This window comes from Semicossyphus pulcher, unplaced genomic scaffold, assembly GCF_022749685.1.
Source record: "Semicossyphus pulcher isolate SPU_LCO1_2020_fin unplaced genomic scaffold, fSemPul1.0.p SCAF_10, whole genome shotgun sequence".
Classification (NCBI taxonomy): Eukaryota; Metazoa; Chordata; class Actinopteri; order Labriformes; family Labridae; genus Semicossyphus; species Semicossyphus pulcher.
The window spans coordinates 16,435,623-16,461,882 of record NW_027211604.1 but is presented as its reverse complement, the minus strand read 5'-3'; the positions used below and the strand labels follow the sequence as shown (position 1 = coordinate 16,461,882).

Below are 26,260 nucleotides of genomic sequence, written 5' to 3'. Positions count from 1 at the left end.
TCTGCTCTACCCTCCTTTTTTTCACTCATTTGCTTTCACAGTTCATCTGTTTTTCTCTGCCACACACACACATACACACACATGCGCACACACACTTCTCTTTCACTCTCTCAGCCAGGGAAAGTTGTACTGGTGTTCTGTTTCAATACAGTAGGAAATATTTCCAACCATGCAGGAAATGTCTGCAGCGCTAGAACAGTTCTCTTCTCATGCACACACACGCCAGCCATATAAAGGTGCACACACTCTTTATATAAAAATACTTTTTATTTGAAAACCCAACACAAAATAAAATCCTTTGTTAAAGTAGTTTTAAGAGTGGGCGTAAATTTAATTTCAGCTAATCTGGCATACAGAGGACGGAGGGGGAGCAAGGCTGCAGACGGGAATGGCACCATAGAAGAAAGGGTCCGTCAGCGGGAAGAGCAGCACCAGAAACAGCAGCAGGCCCATCACGTACGAGAGGAGCAGAGCTGATCTCTGAGGGTGCTGCAGGGCAGAGCTGATGTCAGGAAGGCCCTGACTGTTACAGAAGGAATGGCACAAAACTGGACCCACCACATGACCTGTAGGAAGAGGTTACAGGTTAAAGAGGTGTATAATGGAGATGTGAGAAAGTTGGTGTCGGTTTACTTCATCTCTCACCAGTTCGCATGAAAATAAAGGCAGTAAAGGCACCAAACACAGTTGTGTATAAGAACTGCATCCCTGCAACAAAACAGCACAGTGAAAAAAAGACATAAAATGTTTTATCTTTCATTCCGATGGTTTAGTTTATTTAATAAGAGTTTAGACAACCGACTGACCTGAGACCAGCAGGATGACTCTCATGCTGTCCTTGTGGAGGCGCCGTTGCTCGATGACATGGTGGAAATGAGCTGGAATGACACCATAAAGTAGCTATGAAACATTTAGAAAATAACATAACCGTTAAAATACCTTGTGAATAAAGATAACGTATCTTCTGCCGACATATTTTGGGGGGGGGGGGGAGATTTGAAATGCAGTAAGTAAACTGGTCGTTATGTCATGAGCTGTTATGATAATTCCATCATAGTCCAAAGGTTTACTGTGAAAGAGTTCATCAACTGTAAACAGCCTGAGAGTCTTGTTTCCATACCGACACCGAAGAAGAGCGGGGCGGTAAAGATGGCAGCTGTGGGTCCCGTGCAGGGCACCAGCATGGGCAGCATGGCTCCTCTGAACACCAGCTCCTCCGTCACTGGTGCCACCACCTGGTTCCTGAGCCACACTGCATCCCCAACACACAGCCTCCATGACTGCACATCTGGACAAATAAAATGCAGACTTTATGATGACATATATATATATCAGCAAATACATGCAAGCAGACTTTTAAAAGCCCCTAAATCCAGATTGTCTTTTGAGTCGAACTGACCGAATGCAGACTGCAGCTCCCCAGTGACGCCGTCGGGGTTCTCCATCGCAGAGTGAACCAGAGGGCCGAGATAAAACACCTGGTGTCGAGAAGAAAGTCAAATGTTTATTACATCATTAAGAGGAGGATACAGACACTATTAAAGGGATGTTTTTTCAATGTTTGGTTTATGCATGCTCATAAGATATCACTACAAAATGCGTAAAGTTAATGGCCACGCTGTGTCGGTTTGATCTCTGACATGTCACAACTGACTCAGAGAAACATAAATAAAATGTACTAAGAGGGAAATGGGATGCACCGAGTTGTCTTCTCCTCTGAATAATGTTACCCCATAACTTCTTTATGATGACGTCACGTTTAACAGCTTTTAAATAGTTTTAAAAAGAAAATCCTGTCTCATGGTAGCGCTGGATATTTAGCTTGTATTCTGTCCTGACGCAACCTCTCTGAAGCGAAACCCTGTGAACCCCTATTATGAAGTCAACTGTCAAAAGCAGGTGCTCAAGATGAATTAAGTCTTTTTCTTGGCAAAATGTTTTTTCTTCTCGGTTTAACTTGGTGTGAGACTTCCTCGTGTACCATGGTCAGCAGCAGCGGCAGAACAGCTGCAGGAAGCAGACCCTCCAAACGAACTCCCATCAGCTCCCACACTGACGCATCCACCTGTAAGAGCAGAATTTATAAACATACAGTAGTTTTATTTAAAGTTAAGCTAATTAGCCGCTGGGCCTACCTTCACAAAACACCTTCTGTATAACTAATATGCCTCCAGGAGTGAGGACAACTGCCCTTCACCTGGACGGTCAGGGGTCAGCATCCTTTAGGAAGACACTGAATCCCTTTCAGCTCCAGTAACACTGACCTTTGACCTCGTGGTGAAATGTATATTCAAAATGACAAAATTCTTTCTCTGCATGTATCAGGGATGATGGTTTGTTTTATATTAAGCGCATTACAAAGTGGATGCAAACAGTGTGAGCATGTTTATCTGCTGTGCTGTTTAATGCCTTTACTGTAGGAGGGCTGTTGTTATGGCTGTATTCTTTTGGCTTCAACTGGCCATGAATGTATGGACATGTGCTAGTTTGTTAGGTACACCTGCACTGAAAAAAGAGAGTTGTGTTCAAGAAGGAGGTGGAGCACCTGGTACTGGTGTGGGCTTGGTGAGGTAAGAACAGGAGCCCTTAAACCTAATAAAAATAAGCTGCTGCCATGTTTAAGTCTCTGAAATGTTTGTGTTTTCATCCAAAACCTACTTGCCTATACAAAAACTTTGTTTGTATTTTATCCACATTATCCGTCATAGTTGATGGTGCTTGTGGAGCCAGGTGGAGGTATCTTTACTAACCTTATTCTTACCATCTATATTACAGCTAAGAGATGACTGAAACATACCTGTATTAAAGTACATTTGTTTTTTTCCCTTTCAGGCATATGTTTACAACTCATTGGAAAAATACTTTAATTCTCCATCCATTATCTATACCGCTTTTCAGCAGGGTCAGGGTCGCGAGTGGACTGTAGCCTACCCCAGCTGTCATTGGGTGAGAGGCGAAGTTCACCATGGGCTGACCTACTGTCAATCATAGGGCTGACACATACAGACAGACAACCTTTGACGCCTACAGGCATTTAGAGTCACCAATTAATGAGCGTGTTTGGACTGTGGGAAGAAGCCGGAGTACCCGGAGAGAACCCACGCATGCACAGGGAGAACATGCAAACTCAACACAGAAAGGCGCACTTTCTAGAACCAGGAACCTTCTAGCTGTGAGGCGACAGCGCTAACCACTGCCCCACCGTGCAGGCCTACTTCAAGTAGTAACACATAATTAAATAAATAAATAATCTCAGCAAAGTACAGCCAACCTGAGAACTTATAAGCTAAAAGGGCAGGTGCAGATAATGACATGTTTTGTGCATGTGTACTCACCCTGACATCAGCCCAGTGGATCCAGGCCTTGACAGCTGCAGGTGACAGTGCAGAGACCAGCAGCACACTGGCACAGCGACGCTTTATCACACTGGGATGGTCCCTGCACACACACACACACACACACACACACACACACACGCACACACACACACGCACAAAATACACACAATACACACGCACACATAAAGCAACAGTGTAACGGTCCAGTCTTAAAGCACCGTCTCAGGTCTGAGGTGTATACCTGGGTAAGCTGCTTCTCCAGACGTACAAACTGCCCACGTACACACAGGCGAGCAGAAAGCAGCTCAGCACACACACCCAACATCTTGTTTGGGCGTGCTCCTCCTGCGTTATTACAGGGCCATGTTCTGGACCCAGCATGACAGAACTGAGGTGCTGCAGTGTGAGAGTGAGCAGGTTCCTCAGGTGAGCTGAAGCTAACACGGGTTCATTGTGCGCTGGATCGGTTCAGTTCTGGCTGTCTGTTCAGATTAGTGGAGAGAGGCAAGCTGATTAACTCTAATACTCTACTGGGAAGACACAGACACACACTGAGTGCCTTCACCACCTAATAGGTCATACTTTAAATGTTATGTCTTGACTGTTTCAGAGTGTGTTGGAGCATTTGAGCCATACATTTATAAGCAATTTGAAGGCATCTAAGAAATATTCACGCAGTACATTTGTGTAGGAAGGTTTAGCAAGTATAGATGATATACGTTATTGTGAAGTTACTTTAACAATACTTATTTACTGGGTAAGCAGCCACACACACCTCGTTCATTCTCAGCAATGTTTTTATGTAGACGCCTGCATTTGGCTGCACAGTGGTGCAGTGGTTAGCACTGTTGCCTCACAGCTGAAAGGTTCCTGGTTCAGAAGTAGGGGGCCTTTATGTGGAGTTTGCATGTTCTCCCCGCGCATCCGTCGGTTCTCTCCGGGTACTCCAGCGTCCTCCCACAGTCCAGACATGCTCGTTAGGTTCATTGTCGACTCTAAAATTGCCCGTAGGTGTGAATGTGAGCGTGAAAGGTTGTCAGTCTCTACGTGTCAGCCCTGTGATTGACTTGCGATCAATCCAGGGTGTAAGCCAGCCTCTCGCCCAGTGACAGCTGGGAAACGCTCCGGCCTCCCAGTGTCCCTGAACAGGATAAGCAGGATAATGGACACTCGCATTTGTGGAAAATCAAAATCAGTAGAGAGCTCTTTTACTTTTTTTCTTGTTACCGGTGAGTTTGACCTGAGGGTCTTTTAACGTTGATGTACTGTAGTGTTTTAACGATCTACCATTAGAACAGGAACTTTTCGTATTAAATAGTCATCCAAAGCAAAAAGATCCCAAACTAAAGCCTAATTCTGGTGCTGCAGTTTTCAGTCGAGGAGTCGCTTAAATTATTAATATGAGCTTCACAAAACATGTGTTTGTTGCAGGAGCATTGCATTGTAAACAGAAGCAGCACACTTCACAGATTCATGTTGTTTCTGAAGCTGAAAAGATACAAAGTCCAAAGTTGAAAGAAACCAACCAATATTTATTTCTCTCATCATATCTTCACCTCATAAATAAAGACAGCAACACCAGGCATACAGTGTGTGATACGTTTACAGTAGTGAATGTGATGTGAAGCAGAGTACCACTTATACAACAGACCACCTCAAAAACATGCACACAGTAGTCAAAGGACACAGAGATGAGGAAACACGGTCATGTCTGTGAGTCGAGCAGAGGAGAACAGGGGTGACTGAAGGCACGCTTAAAGCTGGAGAAAACCTTGAGCAGCTCACACAGGATTTAAAAACTTTTTAATATGAAGAAAGTTTTAAACATCTAACATCTAAAAAGAAAACAAGTATAATGCAACACGTGGAAATGCCTTCAGGATTTGTTGGGTGTCATCCTGCTGCTGCAAACATGAACCCTGTACACTCAGTATCATTAGTTTGAGTCCAGCTCATTATTATTTTCATGTTATGTTTTTGCATGTTAAAACCTAATATTTCAAAATTTTTAGGGTGCAAATATTGGAAAAAATACTAAACCAAAACAGAATTTCTTGAATCTATTAGCATTAATTTCAGCTTCAATCTCACAGATACAACGCCTCTTGTTTCCATCTCTTGCCTAAATATATAAAAAGAAGAAGAAAAGCCAGTGAAAAATACTGAACAAACTCCCAGAGGAATAAACACACTCACACACCAATGTGCAATAGATGTACAACAGTCTGACACATCATTTAAATAAATAAAAACACATTTAAAATAATACTATAACGTTAAGACGAACTGAAAACATTAAACACACCTTCAAAGAAGACTCAGTTTGCAGCCCACAGTTTGTCCTCATAGTGGCCGCTCACAGTTCTCCAGGGGAATAAAGGCACTTTGAAAAGGGAAACACGGAGCTCCAAAAGCCCCGTTTTTATCTTGTGTGCAAAAAGATACAGAAAAAGAATCATCTTTCAGCTGTTTGTGGCTGTCTCCTCCTCTCATTGTAGCACACATTTTTCTTTGTTGTTATATTTTCTCCTCCTCATCTCAAGACCGCGCTCCAGACGCTCATCCTCCTCCAGTGCCCTGAATAAACAACACAATGTGGGACTTTGTACATCAATATAACAAGCTTTAATCCAAAGGTTTAATTTGAAACATGGCAAGACAATACTATCAAAACAATAGGTATATAAATGTGTTGTTTTCCTTTCAGTGCTTTACCTACACAAACACACACACGCACACACACTCTCACCCTCTCTCCTTGGCGTCGATGTCTCTGATGATCTCGTCCCGTTGGTTGACCAGAGACACGAGCTCCTGGAGGAGCAGCTGCTCCCTCTGCTGCTGAGTGGACGACTTCTGCCAGTCTGCTCGACAAACGACACAACTTAATGTACCAGTCCATACATCCATGAACAGCAAAGAAAAACATGTCTACGTTTTGGTTTTAATACTAAATTAAATGATCTGAATCCTTCTTCCACCTCTGTCGGTTACTAACCTTCGATAGCCATCATGACCCGAAGCTCTCTGTTCAGAAGCTCAAACCTCCGCTCCAGGTCCTGCTCCTGTTGCCTGTAGAAACACTCAGTGATCAGACAGGTGTGTAGTATTCTGTATGTGTACGTACATGTGTAAAATGTTGATGGTCTTACAGCAGTTCCAGGTTGTCCTGTCTGCGTATCAGAGCGTTCTTCTTGTTCACCAGAGTGAACCACTCCTGGATCAGTCGCTCCTCTTCATCACGGTCGCTTCCTGTAGAAACAGAAGAAGAAGAAAGGACAGTCTGAACACAGCTGGATGGGTTTCCATCACATGTGCGTATACAGGAGGACTATTGGTGTTGGGCACCTTAACTAACACCTAGAGCATCTAAAATAATCACATAAAATATGATTGTAAAATTAATTTGCATTTTAATTAAGTATTGTTAATTATATATATTCTCTTTGTGTGTGACTCACCCGTTTCCATGAGGCTTCTCAGCCGTCTCTCCACCACAGCGGCTCGGCTGTCGATGTGCTTCTGCTCCGTCTCCAACGCCGCCAGCTCGCTCAGCACATACTGACTGGTGTCCTGCAGACACTGACCAAAGCCCCACCACACACACACACACACACACACATGCAAACACACACACAATCAGCCATGAACATACACGAGACGATGCCAGAGAGCCACAAAGGGAGGAAAAAAGGGGGAAAGGAGATCAAAGGAAAGAGGGAGTCGGGGAAACAGGTGGAGATAGAGGGTCAAAAGATTAGAGAGTGCCCAAAAGGATGGAAATACAAGCTGTGAATGCAGACTGATTATGTTCTTCTGCAGCTGTCAATCATTTCAATTTTTTTTGATCTGAGAGCGAGAATCAGAGTTGAGAACAGAAATGTGGGGAACACAAAACTGACCATTGGCTCCTCCTCTTGTTTAGGAGGCTGGGTCTCAGCTGCACTCTGCAAATCTGCACGCAAACACACAAAATCAAAGTATAACAGAAAAAGAACAAATGAACATAGGAAGTTAAATAAAGAGTTAAAAGGCTTGTGTATCATCTCTGAAAGGCTCAGGCTTCAGTCACACCTGTATTACTTGTGATTTCTGCAGCAGAGTGAGTCGTTGTGTCTTCATCCTGGACAAAAGAACATGAAACTCTCAGGTACAGTAATTAACATTAAGAGGACAGTAAGGAAAATAAAGAAAGTCTGATGAAAATGTCATGAGAGTGTGTAACAGTTAGAAGTAAAGGTAGATAAAGTGTTACCTGAGCCAGTCCAGATTTGACTGTTTTGTTGATCGACCTTGGGGGTGGGACCGGGGTTATCGACTCCTCCGCTAAAAACAGAAAACAGGATTTAATCTTCTTAAACCACATTATTCAGACAATTATTTTACTATGCAATTTTTATTTAATGAACGTGTTTAATCGGGACTGTGTGGGTGTCGTGTGATAAAATTTGAAAGTGTCATCACATTTTGATCCAATTGTTTTATCTCGTCCCTGCTCGGTTCACCGAAGTATGTGGCATCATCTTTTTCTTTTACTTAATACCATCATCTTCAAACCTTCAGAGCACTAAAGATATAATCTTGAAGTTCTCAGTTTTGTACTATTTTGCAGCACCTTATAGCGATTAAAGGCAATTGGGGGCGCATACGTCCCAGATATCCAGACTTCCACGGTTGGCTCCTGTTGTAACTCTTGATTTTCCTCGCTGATGGTCTCTTTCCTTTTTAGACTGTTTGCCTTCATCTGAGCGTCGAATGTTTCTTTTTCTTTGGATTTTCACTTATTCTTGAAGTTGTATCTGTAGTCGTCGATCTTTTCTTTGTTTGTTCAGCCATAGTAGATTACTGTTTACTCGCAACACTTGCAGAGCCCGGAAAAGCAGCCGCTTAGCTCCGCCTACCCTCTCTGGCAGACCAACCACTGCTGGGTGATGGAAAACGCGTCACTAACTGGGCGCCGCTTGGGATCTTTTCCACGAATGTTGCCACAGACACCCAGTCCATAATAATACTATATACTGCAAATGCAAAGGCTTTCATCAGTGGGCCATAGGCTCAATCACCATTGTGTTACCTCATTCGGCGATAGATCGTGACTTAACAGACATGTATTTACATGAAAATCTTCATGATTATTACTTTCACCAACAGACAGCAGACAGAAATCTTTCATCTGAAACATCTTTACTGATTTTGACATAACAGGTGTTTATATAGGACCCCGTTACTCATAGTAACAAGCTGAAATAGGTTGTCAGAGCGTTCCAGGAGCTTTGAATTACAAAAACGTTCTTTAACTTTAATCTTTAGACTCTTATTTTGAAAGAAATATTCATATCCAAATATCCATGTTTATGGCGCACCATTCAATCAAATAGAAAACTCTACATGAGCATCATTTTACTCTCTTTCCCAACAAATCTGCGTGTGTGTTTGGTTTCTTTGGGAACTTTGAGAATCTGCTAGAATCTTAATTGAGTTGCTGTAAGCTTGATTTAATGATTTGTTTGTCTCTTCTTCTGGTCTCAAACTGTGCTACTTCACATTCCTAAGTTCCCCGGAGACACACTAATGTTCCCCCTTTCCTCTTTTCTTTTCTGTTTGTCAGACTTTACTAGTTTTTGCCCCTCTTCATTAATCGTCTCATATTATGCCTCGACGCCAGCCACAGCCAAGGCTGACTGATGGTCAAAGATCATTGTGAGCTCACTGCACAGTTTGTACGGCCATAACTCTCAAAATGTACAAGGTTATAATTAATGAGCTACCTTTAACCAGCCGTTTAGTCCTCGGCGGGGGGACGACCAGCGTGCTGCTTCCTCCTTCCTCCAGGCTCACTCCTTCATTCAGCCTGGCCATGCAGAAAGCGGCCGCGTCCACATTAGTGGGACCGGGACCGGAGAGAGCGAGGCCGTAGCTGGACTGGCTGCTGTTGTGCTCTATCTGCAGCACGCTCAGCTCCTGGTTGGTGAAGTGTGAGCGGATCTGGCTGAGGTAGGTCATGACGATGAGCCGGTCAGGGACGGACAGGAGAACCATGTCGGACGGCTCCAACAGACGAGAGATGCCCAGCGCCTCGAAACCGTCGAACGCCTGACGATGAAGGAAAGGAAGACATTATCAGTAAATTACAAACTGTAAGCGAAAAGCCTGTACATGTAGAATTTTATGTGATTAAAGGGGAGGTATTATTCAAGCTTCATATTTCACTCTGTGATACCTGTGGAGTAGCTTAGCATGATTTACAGTTTCTCACACTGGTGCTCTGTGCAGGCCCTCACACAGCCTCTGCCTGAAACGACTCGGTCAGCTCTGTCCCTTTAAGAAACCCCCCCCCTACAAGCCAACTTGAGCTGAGGCTGCACTTTGTGACCTCACAAAGTGCATTGAGGTAGGGTCCTCACTTAAGAGCTGTAGCTGTTAAGAAGTAAACTATAAACACTTCTGATGGCACTGAAGGGCTGAATACAGAGGGAATTAACATGAGCTCCGTCCTCACCTTCTTGTTGTTGAGCTTGATGTCATGAGAGTCCAACTGGTCAAAATCTCTAATGGGGAAAAAGCATTAAAGAATATAATGATAACATATCGATGTCTTGATCTGCTGATTAGTTTCTTCATGAATCAATGTATTGTTTATTCTATAAAAAGCAAGAAAACACTGAAATATGCAGAATATATTTCCCGGCTGGAACACAAACTGAAATGTCCAGATGTCTCGTTTTGCAGGAAAACAAAGCAACATTGTGACATCCTAGTGAGAAAGGCGTACATTTTGTCTGGATGGAAGTGGTGCATGATGGCGCAGAAGGCTAGGCCATTTCTCCACGAGGTGCTGAAGTTGGTGACCTTTACCCCCCGGTACCCGTTGGTGATGTTCTGACACCACTGGAGCAGCGACTGGCTGGAGTTCACCAGACCCTGCAGGAGGAGGAGAACAGATTTGGCTGTGTGGGTCTGTTTTTTGAAAGCATGTCAGAGTTTGTGTTTTGTATATTTACCTCAGCTACATCATCCTTCCCATCAGCCTCCTCTCTGACCGTCGGGACAGGCTCAGGGGACTTCATCGGCGGTTTCACGTCCGAGGTTTCTTCTTCTTGTAATGTAGGAAGTCGAGAGCTCCTCCCTTCTTCAAGCTGCGTTCTTTTCTCTACACCATCAGTGAGGTCGGCTGTTTTGCCTTTTAGCCTGAAGGAGACAGGACACGAGCAAGAAAAGGATGATGAACAGAAAGACAAACTTTGTTCGGTGGAATTGAAATGCGATCATCCGAGCAGCGTGGTATCAGCATCGGCAGTGATTCGTAGATGCAAGCGTGAGACGTGCAAGCTTGCTGAGACGGCAGATGGCAGCACTGACTGCAAGTAAGCGGGGACAACATGAAACATACATATGGGAACCTTGTTTTCAAATCAGCTCTTCGCTGTTCGGCTAAACTTTAACCTCAGAACCGAGCAGAACCGGTCCTACATGGCAGCAATTATCTAAGCCAACATGCACTCAGGTGGCAACACACATTCCCAGAGCTGTTTTACGTCCATCAATCAAGTCAAAGCAAGTCTGCAAATGCTAATTCACAAGCCTCAAGTCTTCAGTCTGCAGCTCAGCATATCACACATACACAGCTTTAGCGGCATTTGACAGAGCCGCACAGGGTGACGGCCCTCGCTGACTTACACATCCTCCTCTCCCGGCTCATTGTCCGGTGGCCCTTCTGCCTCAGTTAGTGATACTTCCTGCAGGGTATCAAAGCAGGGAATAACCAAAGGCTCGCTGTGATCAACAAGCCCTGCGGTGTCGGAGTCCATGTCACGGGGGTCGGGGATGAGGAGCTTCATGCTGCGAGGGCAGGAGCCAGGAGAAGCGTCACCTGTCATCAGATGAATTTTAGCCAGTAAGAGCCTCTCCTCCTCCTGGAGCTGCTGGTCTTTTGACAGACGGGTGAGATCAGGGGTGTGTGTCTGTGCAGCGCGGTGTGTGTGACTTTCAAGACTCTTTTGTGAGTCTGTGGCTATTTCAGTGATTTTTGCATCGCTCTTTGTCTTGTCCATGTCGGAGTTCTTTTTTTCTGTGTCAAAGTGCAAGCTGGTCGTGTTGGTGCTCGGAGGAAGGGGCCAAGGCACCACAGACGATTGAATAACTTCTCCCTCCTCGTTGGTTTCTACCTCCAGGCTGTGGCTAGTTTTTGTGACCAAATCGTCTCTCTGTGCTTTCACTGGCTGTTTTTCTACCCCTGTGAATTGTGGAGAAGGTTTGGCTGTTGTCTGACTGATTCTTTCCTCTTGCTCAGACCCTGCAGGAGTATCAGGATGGGGGCGGTCGGCCAGGCTGGTTAGAGAGAGTTCAGGTTTATTGGGCCGACTGGCAGCTGAGCCCCGGTCTGAGGTTTGTCCACTGGACGGGAGTGAGGAGGGACTCTGGGTGACAGCAACTGATGACTGGCCGGGGCTGAAGACAGAAAGTAGGTATCAGAGCTGAACCTAAAGGCTGGTGTTCAGATCCACCACAACGTCCTTATCATGCTCAATTCAACTCTGGCAACATCCAACCACTCGTCTCACGCAGCCAGATCTCCATCTTGTAAAAGCGCTCATCATCACAAAAGGACGAACTCTCTACGAGCACATTTTCACAAGTCGGCATATTTCACGCCTGTCTCAAGCTTCCCCTAGGTCCTGACATCCACATTGTTTGGACAAGATTTTTCCCAGACGTCCAAAAGTTTGGCAGGACAGAGGTCTGGCTATGTGAGAACATAACGAACTGGACATGTAACAGGCACAAAAATATGTGACTCATCCAATGTGAAAGACCAATTTTAAACATGCCGGGGCCTCGCATAATGCAATGACCAAACTAATTAATCAATCCATGCTACAGACAGAAACATTCAGTCGGTGCAGATACAGATCTCCAAGTACAACTTACTACAACAGCAAGATAGACTGAGCGGAGGGGCTTTAGTTGCTGTTAACATTAATAGTGTGGGGTAGAGTGAGGGGAGGTTGTCCACTACTTGATCCTTGGTGCTGTTGTTTTCTCAGACGGATAATGAAAATAAAAGAAAATAAAATAATGCTATAAAATTCCCTCCAGGCCTTGTTGAGATATTAGACACATGAGATCAGAGCGACCTTTGACCTTTACCCACCAAAATCTAAGTGTTAGCTCCAGGCCTTCATAAGGATATTGCTTCACAAGAATGGGATGGAAAATAAAGGGCAGAAAAGTGTTTCCCCAAGACATTATGGTGTCGCAGTGAAGTTGACCTTTGACCTTTTGGGTACAAAGACATTTAGGTATAATTGTGTCATTATTAGCAATAGATTGTTTAAAAACATGGACGACATGACAGCTAGCCTAATAGTGAAGCCAAACCGTCTCTATCGCCCCCTGCTGACTGGCTGCAGTATAGCTCATAAAGCCCGCCTCCTCCATGTTAACAGATGGGACATGAGTCAAACTATAAAATCCAAATACACAACAACTAAATGTTTCTCAAACATGGTTTCTGTCATTATAATTAGTTCTTATCATTCTGATTTACGTCCAAGTGTTCATTCTTCTGACAAGTTTATTTTTTAATTAGTTATTAGATGCTGTAAAAAGGATGATTGACAGCTATGTTGACAAATTCGGCTCCAGCAGCCGATCTGTTCTGGATTAGCGGAGTAGAGGAGGAACGGCGAGAGGAGACGTAACTAAAACAATCACTACAGTCATTGAAGTTTACATATTTGTGAACGTTAACCTCAGAGCAACACAAAGAAACTGTTCTGCTGTTAAACACGCCGCCGTGCGGGATTTTTGCTGTTTTTTCTCGGTAAGTTAAGGGTGTGTTTTAGTTAGTTAGCAATCGCAAGATGGCAGTGCCATCCCGGGGACTATTTTGGCATCAGTTTTGTTCAATGAGAGTTAATGGAGACGCGTTGTCCATCTTTATATACACTCATTGTTATTAGCATACAAATACTTGAATTATGGCCTAGAGATCACAGTGATCTTGACTCTTGATATTTGGCCATCAAATTCTTATTAACAGTGTTAAGCAAAAAAACTTGATTATTGTCCAGCAAGATCTGGAGTTTGAAGGAGTAACTTTTATCTTCATGGTTTTAAAGCAGATTTTTGACGGATATTTGGACAAAGGACATAATGATATATTTGGAGGGTGTGCCAAGCTATGACTCACAGAAGAGTTTCTACAGCTGCAGGCGAGGTGTTAAACATTGTAAACAAAACATTCCAGTTTCCTTTACAAACAGCTTTGTAATAATGTTGTCTGAGGAGAGACATGTGACTCATGCCAACACACAAGTCATTCTTAGTAAATACTTGCAGGAACAGGCCAAAGCCTCTCTGTAAATTAAAGGTAGGGATGCTTATTAATCACTTTTCCCCTGCAGGTATCGTGAGTCAAAAATGCACAGGCACAGTGCTCTGATCCACAAGAGGCACCAAGCAGATCTCTCTCATGAAGCCAGCTCTTTCCCAGTTACTCACCTCTCTCTCCCTGCAACTATTCACCCTCTCACCCCTCTTACTCACCCTGCTTCCCCCTCCATGTACAGCTCAGCCAACCAGATGGAGCCGAGATCCTCGTGTCCTCTCTCATACTCCACCTCCTCATCCTCCTCCTCTCTCATCCACACTGGGACGGCACCAGATTTCAGCTTGGATTGACCTTTTCTAACTGATCTCAGAGCAGTTTCATCCAAGGCTTTCTTAACAGCAACAATAGAGCCCTGTGGTTTGACTGATCTGGAGTCGATCTTATTGGGGTTACTTCTTTTCACTAATGTGGGATCAGACTGCTCTTCATAATCGTCTGCAATCTCATCCAGTTCTGCTTCTCTCAGAGGAGGCCACTCACTTGATTGGCTATTAGCGGCTTCCTGTTTGTTTTGCAGGGACGTAGAGCCAGAATTAATGTCTGCTCTCTCTCTTTCTTCCCTTTGCCTAACCTCCTCCCCCTTTCTCTTCTTCTCCCCTTCCATTTTTCTCCTCCTCTCCTCGTTTTCTTTCTCTGCTTTTTCCCTCTCTTCTCTTTGCTTCTTCTCCAAATCTTGTCTCTCTTTCTCTAACTTCTTTCTCTCCTCCTCCTTTTCCCTCTCCATCCTTTCTCTCTCTTTCTTTTGCAGCTCTTCCCTCTCCTTTTCCAACTTCTTTCTCTCCTCCTCCTTTTCCCTCTCCATCCTTTCTCTCTCTTTCCTCTCCTTTTCCAACCTCGCCTTCTCTTTCCGCTCCGCCTCTTCTCTCTTCTCCCTCTCCTTTCTCTCTTCTTCCTCCCTCTTCATGTTTTCTATCCTCTCTTTCTCCCTTCTCTCCCTCTCCCGCTCTCTCTCCTTCTCCTGCTCACTAGCTGCCAGTCTCAGACTTGCCACCAGACTCAGACCACCTGACTGTAAACACTCTGCTCTCTGAGATAACTCGGCCCTCATCGTCTCTGTTTCTGTTGTGTCTGAAAAGGCTGTTGGTGGCAAAATGTCCACCGAAACCAGCGTGTCATCATCGGGCTCTGACGAATACAACATCTCTTCATCTTCTTCATGTAAAATGGGCAGGTGGGAGGATGGTTGGTGTGGATGAGCTGCGTCAGTGGAGCCAGCTGTCTGCAGGATGGAGGCCACTGTCTCATAGCTGAAGGGACAGACACGAGGGACAGGAGAACTCTGAGACAGCGCTCACCCTACGATGACCTCAGCAGGCTCTGAACTGAGCGACAGCATGCTTGATTAAGTGGTTCCTTTTTCTCAGACTTTGTGTTGGTGCTTGTCCAAAGTCCACAGAGAAGAACTAGTCTAGACTTCTCCGTAGTGCACAATGAAGTGAAGCTCGCTGGCATTTACATGACCTCATTTAATGTATTTTAAGGAACATGTGAAAGCTAATTTTGATACCATGCAGGTGCTCTGTCCTCTGTGTCCAACCTGAGAATGTTTACAGGGCACTGGTAAACTGTGGTTTTATGTACAGTTTCAATCTATAGTGCAGGTATCAGGGCCTGTGTCCACTAATGCCGTTTTTTGCGCTGGCAGCGCCCACAACCTCAATTTCAGAGCGCTTCTCACTAGCGCTTACTGTTGCTAGGTTACGAAAGTTGTCTGGCAGCACTTCCACTTCCCTTGGCAGTGAACATTAAGTCTGTTTTAAATCGCTCTGTTTGCTTAATATTTGCTTTTATTAAAGAAAACATAAAAACGATGTAAAGGAATCGTGTCCTGGCGTTAGCAGCAGCTCTACACATGGACATTGTACCCTCGGAAAAATGAGAGGATTAGCTTCTCCTCCGCTATTGTTGTTGATGAATTGATGATTGACGAGCGCTGTGGTCTTCTAAAAGTTGAACAATTCTCAACTGAGAGCGCTGAGAGCACAGCGACCAAAAAACACCTCACCCCGAGGGCATTTTTGTGCTGAGTACGCTGAGCACTGAAAACACTGAACTGCACTGGTTTTGTTTAGGAAACAGGCGCTGCCAGCACAGAAAACGCTGTTAGTGGACACAGGCCCTAAAACAGCAAACAATTTCTGCTCTGTGCTGAGTGTTTTCTGCAGCAGTAAGCTTCATGCACACTGCATGTGCAAAGGACAAATTAAGCAAGCAACAGACACGTGAATAACTGCAGTGGACGAACAACTCATCCTAAAATCATAAAGTTTCTGATGAATAAAATGTGTTTCTTTACACAGATTTAAGTCATTTGAATTTTCTATAAGAAATGCTGCTACAACTTTTGTGTAACATACTGTGCATCTTTAATAAATCTGTCGTGAAATAATAATAATTTCATGATCATAAACGAGACATGTCATTACATGTTTAACTAAAATATGAAATGAGTCAAAAGTCTTTTTAGCCTCATTATTACTCCATCAAATCTTGTAATATGTTATTCCTCTTCTGAGGACGTGTTTAATAAAGTAACATTATTACACGGCCGTGTTAAATACTTGATTCTGATTGGTTAATAATGGTATTCACTTGTTCAACTTTTGTGACTTCACCATCAGTGGAAATGTTTCCATTTAAAGAGTAAAAACAGCTAGCTTAGCTCATTTTAACAAGGCTACAGAGGTAGCCGTTGCTATGGACGCAGCTCTCACTGAGAATGTAGCAGACTATTTTTAAACAGATGGAAATATTCACCATTTTTAAATTAATAAAAATAATTTCCAGATCAATATATTGTTTAAAATAATCGATTTTGTAAGTAAAGCCGTGTAATAAGCAGGATAATGTACAGTGAGCAGGTTGTTATCACAGAGGAACCCCAACAGGGTTTTTTACTGCATCTGTTTTGTGCAACACTAAGAAGAACATGTTATTAACAAGTTATCTAATTATTGACACGTATGCGTTCTGACTCTACTAAAGCTGGCTCTACAGAAACTGTTCTGCACCAAGCCTCACACTTGAACATATCGTCTAACGGACAGGCAGGCAGAGAGACTCACCCTCTGTAAAACACCCCAACTACTGCTGACATGAAGCCAGCAGGCGCCTCCGGCTGCTGCTCTGCAACACACACATCTGCCTCTTTCTGGACACTAACACACACACAGACACCCGACACACACACACATTTTACTCTCAAATGAAATAATATTCTTCTAAACAACCGGCCTAACAGCATAGACAGGTTTACATGAAGTGCGTCAGATGAGGTTAGTAGCGACTGCTGAGTAAGCGCGGGTTAGGCGGCAGCACCGCAGATGAGTGTTAGTCAGTGACATGTGCAGGTGTGTGCGTGAGTGTGTGTCTGTATGTGGCTGACATGTCATGCCATGCTGCAACGGAACCGTCACTGACTCACCCCCCTGTCACACCACCCTCCTCCTCCTGTTTCTCCTCCTTCTCTGCAGCGCTCTCACTACTCTCCGTCCCTCCCTCTGCTCCTGTCTCCGCCGCGTTCTCCTCCACCGTCGCCCACAGCTGCTTCTCCGCCTCGCACACTGGCTTCTTATTGTCCACGATTCCCTCCTGACCACCAGCCGCGACCTCGGCCGGTTTCTCCTCCACCGCTCCCTCCTCCTGTTGTGGTTTCCCTGCAGGCTGGAGGACTCCTTCCTGCCGCAGCGCTGGTTCTGATTTTGAGGGCTGAAGCGGCTCCAGCGCCAAAGCTGTGCGCTCTTCCTCTGGTTTTGGGGAAACTGTGATTGAGGTTGCTGGTTCCATCTTGGGTCCCTCTGGCTCTTTGGGCTCCTCTTTAGCTGGTGGTGCTTCGGGTTGAGCGGGAGGTGGGACTATTTGATGTGTTTCTGAGTCTTTTGCTGTCTTTGGATGGTCTACCTGCACGACAGCGGTGTCCACCTTAGCAGCATCTTCTCCTTGTGAGCTAGAGAAAAGAGAAACACATGAACAATACAGCGATTTTAGTTTTATATTTGCTGCCATCATTAAGAAGCCGCACTATGAGCAAAGCAGACAGACACACAGACGCTCAGAAATAAAGATAAAGCAGAGAAGCAGACGTCCCCTCATCCATTCTTACCCCCTGCACAAAGGTTTTGCACCCTCCTTGGCAGAGACTTTTTCAGGTGTGTCTTTCCCACCTTTCCCTTCTAGAGCTTTCCAAAGAGGAACCTCTGCAGCACACAGCCTCTGTGGAGCTGGCACCAGGGTCAACACCTCTAACGTGATTGTTTTTCCCTGAGCAGAGGGCCGATCAGTGAGGCCTGAACGGATGCCCGGTGGAGGACCAATGTTTGACAATGAACCTTCTTTTAAGAGAGAGGGTTGTTCCAGACTGGAATAAGGGGAGAGAGAGAGGAAAACGTAAAAGAAAGGTTGGTTGAATTATGTAAAAGAAAGAGTCATCAGAAATAAGAACGGCAGAGGAGGGGAGCTATAATGAAACAGCACAACAAGCAAGCAGCACAGGTGGACGAAGCATCCAAATACAAAGATAAAATACTGTTTCTGAAACTTTTATCATCAGAAGCTGCTGAACAATGTGTCAGTACATAAAAGTTACCACTGAACTTTCTTTTCACTGTTAAATACATGCATGCATGTTAAAGCCTTAAATGTATAAGAAGTAGACGTAGCTTCTTGGTTTCAAAAGTGCCTTAAACCCGCATTCTTTGTAATGGCCAGCAGAGGGCGACTGCAGCGCCTGCAAAAGATGAATGATTGTATGTAATGATCGTTGGGCTCATTGGTGGCACTAAAAATTGCCCGTAGGTGTGAGTGTGAGTGTAAAAGTTTGTCTGTCTCAATGTGTCAGCCCAGCTGGGATCGTCTCCAGCCCCCCCGCAACCCTGAACAGGATAAGCGGTGTAGATTACGGATGGGTGGATGTAATGATATGATAAAGTGATTCTTCTTATAAGTTGATTAAATACCTTAGAGAATACTGTCCCTAATGACTTTATGGTCATATTTGTTAGTCTTCTTCAACACAGCGTGGTGTTACACTTTCATTATCAACCAAAGATAGAGACAAAGCAGTTAGTATCCACCCTCACATCCAAATACTACAATACAAAAAATCCAAAATCAGGCTAAAAAAAAAACGGTCTACCACAGTCTGTGCTACAGTCACATGTCGAAGTGTCCTTAGGCACTGAACCCCAAATTGCTCCCGGTGGCATAGCCATCAGGTATGAATGCATAGATCCTGATTGGGCACTTAGGTCATCGAGTGTGTGAATGGGTGAATGTGACATGCAGTGTAAAAACGCTTTGCGTGGTCAGAAGACGAGAAAAGCGCTATCTAAGTGCAGTCCATTTACAGCGCAACTAAAAATGAGTCCACAAACGACGGGGCTATGTTTACTTCTTATTTAGAGTCTATAGTTAACACGCAAGCCACCTTTTATAGTGTGAATTCTCTGAACATGTGCGTGCACACACAGCAGCAGCAGAGGAACAAAGAGAGCAGCACTAAGGTGAATGCTTCTGATTCAAAAATAGACAGACACCTTTAGTATGAGTGGTATTAATACTAATGGCATTAATCTGTTTACCCCACCACAGAGAGAGAAACACAGAGGAATCACAACAGGGAAATTATTTCAATATAAATATTGATCAGTTTAGTATTAACACAAACAAAACAAACACCGATGTTTCAATCAGTAAAAAGTGAATTTACAGTCAAAGCTTTGATTGATTTTCTGCTGATAAAGAAAGCAGGTAGCAGCCACCTGAGGTAGGAACACAAAAAGAGACCCACACTGAATCATTTCTTTTTGTTTCACAGCTGTAACTCACCGCTCACTGGAGGCACAGATCGCTTTGTTATCTGACTGAAGCATCGTCTTTCTGTCCTCTGATTGGCTGAGAGTTTGTGAGCGCAGCTGCGATTGGCTGACAGCTTGAGAGGGCAGCTGCTCGGGTGCAGCGCTGGTTTTGTCCGGAGGAGGGAGGTGCGGAGCGGAGAGGAGAGTTTGTGGAGCTGTGGGTGAGTTTGTGGAGGTAGGAGGAGGTGCATCAACCAAAGTTCTCATCTTCTGTTTGTCCTCGTCTGACTTGTTGGCCTCCAGAGTGACCACCACCTCCTTTCTCCTCTTGTCTTTCTCCTCCTCCTCTTTCTTCTTTTTTCTTTCTTTCTCCTCCTTCTCCTGTTGTAGCTTCTTCCTCTGCTCCTCCTCTCTCTTTTTCATCTCTTCTTGCTCCTTCATTTTCGTTTGTGCTTTCTCTTTCTCCTCCCTCTGCCTCTTCTCCTCCTCTTCCCTCTTTTTCCTTTCCTCCTCCTTTTTCTTCTTCTCCTCCTCCTGCTTTCTCTGCTCCTCTTGCAGTCGTCTCTCCTTTTCTTCTTCTTCCTTTATCTTCCTCTCCTTTTCTTTTTGCTCCTTCAAGAGTCTTTCTTTCCTCCTCTCCTCCTCCTCTTGTCGCTTTTTCTCTTCTTCTTTTTTCCTCCTTTCAATTCTTTCTCTCTCCTTTCTTAAGAGCCTCTCATTCTCCTTCTCCTCCCTCTCCTTCTCCTCCCTAAGTACCCTCTGATTTTCTTCCTCTTCCATCTTTCTTCTCTCTGCCTCTCTGGCTCTCGTCATCTCCTCGTCCTCCCTCTTCTTCCTCTCCTTTTCCTCCTCAATTTTCTTTCTCTCTTCCTCTTTCCTCCTCGTCTCCTCCTCCTCCCTCTTCATCCTCTCCTTTTCTGCCTCCCCTTTCTTCCTCTCTTCCTCTTTCCTCCTTTCGTCCTCCTCCCTCTTCATCCTCTCCTTTTCTGCCTCCCCTTTCTTCCTCTCTTCCTCTTTCCTCCTCGTCTCCTCCTCCTCCCTCTTCATCCTCTCCTTTTCTGCCTCCCCTTTCTTCCTCTCTTCCTCTTTCCTCCTCGTCTCCTCCTCATCCCTCTTCATCCTCTCCTTTTCTGCCTCAATTGTCTTTCTCTCCCCCTCCTCCCTCTTCTTCCTCTCCATCTCTGCCTCGTTTTTCTTTCTCTCCTCCTCCTCCCTTTTTCTTTTCTCCATCTCCTCTTTCAGTTTCTGTTGCTCCTTCTCTCTTTCCTCCCTCAAGCGTTTCTCCTCCATCCTCCTTCTTTCTTCCTCTTCCAGGAGCCTCTTTTTCTCCTCTTCCCTTTTCCTCCTTTGCTCCTCAAACACCCTCCTCTCCTCCGTCCGTTTCTCCTCCTCCTCCTTCACTTTCTTCAAGAACCTTTCCTTCTCCACTCTCCTCTCCTCCTTCCTTTTAAGTTTTTCCTTCTCCGCCTCGACCTCCAGGAGTCTCCTCTGCTCCTCTTTTTTCCTTCTCTCCTCCTCCTCCTCTCGCTTCCTCTTCTCCTCCTCCTCCCTCAGCTTCTCCTGTTTGTCTCTCCTCTCCTTCAGGAGTCTCTCCTCCTCTTGTTTCCTCCTTTCCTTCTCCTTCTTTACCTGCTCCTCCTCCTGTAGGAATCTCTTCTTCTCTTCCTGTAACAGTCTCTTTTTTTCTTCCTCATGTTTCCTCCTCTCCTCCTGCTTCAGCAGCACTGCTTTGTGCTCTTCTTCCTCCTTCCTCCTCTTTTCCTCCTCTTGTTTTTTTAGCATTTCTCTCTCCCTCTGCTTCTCCTGCTCTGCCTTCATCACCTCCTCCTTCTTTGTGGCTGCTCCCTCTAACTCCTCTGTGAGTGACGGCTTTTCTCCGGATGTTTTCTGTTCCAGACTGCAGAACAGATAAACAATAGTCCTTAAACCGTGAATCTGAGTGTGTTTGTGTTTTCACCTTCCTCATTCACATTTTCTAACTTATGTTTTAATGTTTTGGAACTTAACTTTATCTGCAAATCAAAATACTCACCCTGCAGGACACCTTTTGATAGTATCCCGCTTAGAGTCCTCCTCATCCAGAAACAAGCCCCCTGATTCTTGTCTCTGGTTAAACGACTCAAAGATGATGTCATCAAAGTCGGGATCGGGCTCGGGCTGTGCCAGAGGCGGCTTTTCGATCTTAAAGGCTCTCATAACACCCGGCGTCTGATTGGTCGGCTTTTTCAAATCAATTGGCGGTTTAGGAGTGATAAACGCCGCCACAACAGTGGTGGAGGGCTGCTGAGGGGTGGTGCTCTCACAGCAGGAAAAGGGCCAAGGAGGGGGCGGGGCTATTATCAGCTCTGAACGTGACTGCGCAGGACTAGGGGGGGAAAGAAATATTGAGGAGGTCAGGCTGGATGAGATGAGGGAGATTTCACAGGGCGGAGCGTGCAGGAGGTGGTTTGGGAGGGACACAAGCAGGCCACAGAGCAAGACCACACACCTGATAACTCTTCAGTTACTGTGAGGTCAGAGCAACATGACGCAGGGTACCAAACACTCTGCAACTGTTAGCACATGTTAGCAGCGGGGAAGCACAAACACCACGAAAACAAACGACCAATAGGCCATGAGCAACTGGAGATCAACAAGTCTCTCAACCCACAAACACGGATGAAGTGTTGAGAACACGTCAGTAGGCTAAAGCTTCAGTAAGCACTCAGGAGGGTTAGCATGGGGTCATTTTGAGCCGATCAGGTGCTAATCAATATTAACACTCCGATTATGTTGCTGTTAATTGTTGCAAATGCTGTCATACCAAATATATAATACATAAGAAAAGAAAGTGGAGAAGAAATAACGCTCCTCTAAGTGTATCTTTGGAGGCACTTCCAGACAGACGTACACAAAGTTAATATCATGTAAATGAATAATCAACTACAGCTGTTTGTTATAAAAGGTGTAGTTTGACATTTCTGGGAAAGATGCTTTATAATCCGTCTTGCTGAGAGCTATAGAAAAACATCAATCCCACTTTGTCTGTTAAGCTACAACCAGCATTTGGTTAGCATAGCATTAGTTACCACAGTCCACCTACCAGCACCTCTAAATCATTACATTTACATGTTATATCTTGTTTGTTTGGTTATGTGTGGACTATTTTGTTTTGCCGATTGTCCCGTCTAACTCTTGGTAAGGAGGATAATATTTCCTAAAATGCCAAACTGTTCCTTTACAGACTTTTGGAATAGCAAGCACACACCCCGTCTCAAACTGTAACAAACTGTTCTCATAGACAACACAAGAGCAAGATGAACACTCTGAGCTTTCTGGCTTTTTAAATGTTTCTGATCTTTTCTGACCCTTATTTCAATTAAAACAAGCTTTGTCATCTTTGATTTTTCTCCCAAACCATGCTTTCTCGATCTCGGAACCCTTCCGCTATCGTCTGAGACGATACAGCCTCTGGAGACAACGGTGAACATGTAGGGTGTGTCCAATTTGGCCAGCGATGAGCGATAAACGACTTCCAGTGAAGACTTTCTTTTCCGCGTGCTGCATTGTTTACAGTCCAATGAGCACCTTGTGTTCAGATCCAAAGTGAAGCGGATTTCTTCCCTCTAGTTATGTCAGAAGTAAAAATGAAGCTTTGTCAGGTCTGAAGAGGAGAAGAAAACTACTTTTAAAATGCTCGTTTGTTTAACGAAGGTCAGATTGATAATTTCTGATGCATTCGAGGAAGTCGGGAAATCTAAACGCTTAACGCCTTGCTTGACACAGCGTCAGGCAGACTTGTCTCAAGTTGAATTTTTGATCTAGAACAGATTGTTAGCTGAACTTACACGCACATGTCTGTTTATAGAGATTAATAAGAAGTTGTCAGATGACGCTGATGGGAGCCGGGATGTCATTACGGCACATTACCTTCCGCCTGCTTTTGCTCTCCGCATGGACTGTTGGACTGCTGATACGTGATTGGTCAATATTACTTGGACTACAAAAGTACTACAAATTGAAACCAGAACACTTGCCTTCCCTAAAATCCACGTCACTGCCTACAGATTCTACATTTCTATGTAGAATCTGTAAATAGAGATTACCCAGCAGTCATCAGGACGCCTCCTCAGCTCTGTTGTCTTTCTCTCCACACAACAGTTCAAGGCCAAACACATCTCTAAGGATCCAAACCAAGCAGTCTCATTTCATGTGATATCATCCCATGACCTCACCTGATCTTTGCTGCTCCAGCCTTGCTTTGTGTGATGGTCGCCTTTGACTCCTGGGCTGGTCTGATCGGCTGGTTGGATATTCTGATGTTAGCCTGTGCCTGCTTATTTTGAGGAGGTCCTTCGTCTCGGCTCGCAGGGCTGTCAGTTGTTTCCGTTTCTTCTTGGATGAGGGGAAAAGATGGGCCTATAAAGAACAAAAGAAAGGTCATATAATAAAAAAACTGCTTCTTATTAAACATTTAAAACGTCAAAAAGCTTGATATGTTTGTCTTTGACCCTGACAGGAGATTGTTTCATTACTCAGCTGGTTGTACCTGACTGACAGGAGCTGATCTGAGCAGGAGGAGCAGAGGGAGACACAGAGAGCTGAGCGTGAGGAGAGGAGAATAAAACAGAGCCGGAGAGAGAAGAGGAGGAACCAGGGGCCGAGGAGCGTGGAAGGGAGGGAGTAAGAGCCGGAGCTACGGGGTCACAGAGAGCGTCAAGGTCAGGGCTACTCAGCAGAGGGATAGGGGTGATGTCACAACCAGGTGTTAGCCACGCCCCCTGAGCACCTGAGGAAAATAAAGAGGGAGGACAGGAGAGGAAATGTGGAAGCTCAAACCAGGAAATGAAAGCAGCATGAGAGGGAGTGAGACTGAAGAGTTGGTTACCTGACTCTGACACAGATGTAAGAGGAGGTGCTGATGCGAGAGGAGGGGCATCAGCAGAAAAAGGAGAGGGAGAGGTGGGGCGGGCGATTGACTTGACAACCTGAGGTCTGAACATGTGAGGGCGGCCTAGGAGAGAGGACAGATGATGAAAGACAGAAGAGAAGACGTGAAGTAAAAGAGCTGAAATGAAATCAGCATCTCTTTAGTTTAGACAGCCGAAGCTCAAACAAACCAGAGACTGAGGTGAGATCATCTGCAGTTTGAGCCTCCGGGGGGCGCCGCTGAAGTGAAACAGGAACTGAGAGGACGAGAGGAAGGCAGAAAGAGGAGTGAAAAGAGGAATAAAGAAAAACAAATTTATTAGCAGCGAAGGCAAATAATGAAAAGGGAACACTTCATATCATCGCACACTGTATGACCACAGAAGGGATCTATATCTGTCGGGAACACACCTGCTGCGGTCTAAAGAGTGACGAGGAACTTGCACCTGCAGAGTTTGGCTCTATTGTAATCTATCAGCGGTGTCAAAGTCATCAAAAAGCTAATACTGCAATTTCATTAAGAAGAATGAATTCAATATTTAATTTTCCTCATGGTCGATACTTTTTAATAGTTTGTTTCATAACTCACTCTCTTATGGCGTGTGTATTGGGAGTTTTGTTAAAGTCATTAAGACAGACATTTGTACTGAATCAAATATTTATCATACTGTATATTATTTTCTAAGCTGCTTTAGTGTTTAAATATTAATCGATCGAATAGTTTTATGAATGTTTTCAAATGTCGAGTACGGCTAGGTAGAGTTAATATTAGGAAGTACATGCATTACTTTTAATACACATGTGTCTTTACTATTTACAACAGGTAAAAGTGTTCCAGGGCAGTTTTAAAGCTCATTTCTGACTCTTTAAAGCTCCTGTGAGGAGTTTTTCACTGGCTATGAAACCAGACCATCAGCGACAAGATCGATTATTTCTATATAGTTATTTTTAATGCCTGAAGCTGCTGGCGGGGGGTAGGTGTCAGACGAAGAGATTAACTGCACGCTGCCTTTGTTTACATTTCAGGGCAAATATTTAAAGTGAGTGATACATGTGACTGTTAAAGAAAGCAGGATGAGATTCTTTGTTAAAAAACAGCACTTCAGCATGCACAGGACAAAATCAGCAAAGAGAGAAGAGGTGCAGCTTTGTCCACAGGGGGCGCCAAAATCAAGACAAACCAAAAGGAGCTTTAACAGCACATATATTGATTTTTTAAACTTATTTACTTACTGCGGATAATAATTATTTTTGCGTGTTGTAAAAAAATAATCGTACTGTACTTGTTTTTGCAAAATTTTTCGAAACTTTATGCCGATAAATCCTTTGAATTAATCTAAAAAAAACTTGATTCCTTAAAGTTTAGGAATGATGCGTTGCTATTGACATGTAGGGAAGTCTTAGCGTGGATTGCAAAAGGCTTCTGCTTGTGTTATGATCTGTCTCTACATGTGATGTTGTGATATGACTTTGCTGCAAAAGGAAATGAAAGCTGGTACTGGATTGGTCTGATGTTTGGTTAAATCTCACCTCCTTCATGGTGTGATGTTAATCTTAAAATAAACCTTCATGTGATGTTTCCCCTGCCTCCTGGACCTGTGCTCACAATGGGCTTAATTCACAAGAGATTTGGATTTAACTCCACGAAGCAGGAGTCAAAACAAACACATTTAGTGTTCATCACACTTCACAAGCGGCCACACAACTTTCCTCCGTGCTTGTTGTTGACGAACCGTTCATCATGCATAGATGTTACTTTAAAACACACCATACTGTGCATAAGAAGTATACTAAATTCTGCGTCAGACTGTGTAAAGCATCATGGG

At 44.4% G+C, this 26,260-nt stretch overlaps 2 protein-coding genes across 12 annotated transcripts in view; both read right to left on the bottom strand.

Annotated features, from left to right (window-relative positions):
- Positions 1–336: 336 nt before the first annotated feature.
- LOC138600935 (CAAX prenyl protease 2-like) lies at positions 337–3,719 on the bottom strand. Its single transcript, XM_069672494.1, has 8 exons — positions 3,580–3,719; positions 3,336–3,438; positions 1,982–2,065; positions 1,400–1,478; positions 1,121–1,288; positions 807–878; positions 646–708; positions 337–566 (listed from the first exon to the last, which is right to left on the bottom strand). Exons 1-8 carry the CDS (start codon positions 3,717–3,719, stop codon positions 337–339), a joined length of 939 nt encoding a protein of 312 aa, XP_069528595.1.
- A 1,107-nt stretch (positions 3,720–4,826) lies between these two features.
- The window catches only part of ehbp1l1b (EH domain binding protein 1-like 1b), a 30,425-nt gene continuing 8,991 nt past the window's right edge, over positions 4,827–26,260 (bottom strand). For 3 of the 11 annotated variants that reach the window (XM_069665255.1, XM_069665304.1, XM_069665313.1), the window contains 22 exons: positions 24,626–24,691; positions 24,394–24,519; positions 24,055–24,294; positions 23,741–23,924; positions 21,559–21,891; positions 19,558–21,423; positions 17,834–18,088; positions 17,156–17,677; positions 13,887–14,978; positions 11,016–11,786; positions 10,340–10,526; positions 10,111–10,259; positions 9,838–9,886; positions 9,107–9,431; positions 7,594–7,664; positions 7,413–7,461; positions 7,241–7,293; positions 6,800–6,920; positions 6,491–6,590; positions 6,337–6,410; positions 6,088–6,202; positions 4,827–5,915 (listed from right to left, as the gene is read on the bottom strand). In XM_069665255.1, coding sequence (XP_069521356.1) covers positions 5,828–5,915; positions 6,088–6,202; positions 6,337–6,410; positions 6,491–6,590; positions 6,800–6,920; positions 7,241–7,293; positions 7,413–7,461; positions 7,594–7,664; positions 9,107–9,431; positions 9,838–9,886; positions 10,111–10,259; positions 10,340–10,526; positions 11,016–11,786; positions 13,887–14,978; positions 17,156–17,677; positions 17,834–18,088; positions 19,558–21,423; positions 21,559–21,891; positions 23,741–23,924; positions 24,055–24,294; positions 24,394–24,519; positions 24,626–24,691 — 6,836 coding nt within the window. In that variant the 3' untranslated portion in view covers positions 4,827–5,827. The remainder of the gene's footprint in view (positions 5,916–6,087; positions 6,203–6,336; positions 6,411–6,490; positions 6,591–6,799; positions 6,921–7,240; positions 7,294–7,412; positions 7,462–7,593; positions 7,665–9,106; positions 9,432–9,837; positions 9,887–10,110; positions 10,260–10,339; positions 10,527–11,015; positions 11,787–13,886; positions 14,979–17,155; positions 17,678–17,833; positions 18,089–19,557; positions 21,424–21,558; positions 21,892–23,740; positions 23,925–24,054; positions 24,295–24,393; positions 24,520–24,625; positions 24,692–26,260) is intronic. The other 8 variants (XM_069665262.1, XM_069665279.1, XM_069665288.1 and 5 more) reach the window with 8 other exon arrangements.

Bases quoted from the DNA above. Each gene is read 5' to 3' on its own strand.
- LOC138600935 (XM_069672494.1), bottom strand. From the start codon at position 3,719: ATGCTGGGTCCAGAACATGGCCCTGTAATAACGCAGGAGGAGCACGCC. The intron at 879-1,120 runs GTATGGAAACAA...GTGTCATTCCAG, and splicing joins CCCGCTCTTCTTCGGTGTCG to CTCATTTCCACCATGTCATC. The intron at 709-806 runs GTCAGTCGGTTG...GTTTTGTTGCAG, and splicing joins AGTCATCCTGCTGGTCTCAG to GGATGCAGTTCTTATACACA.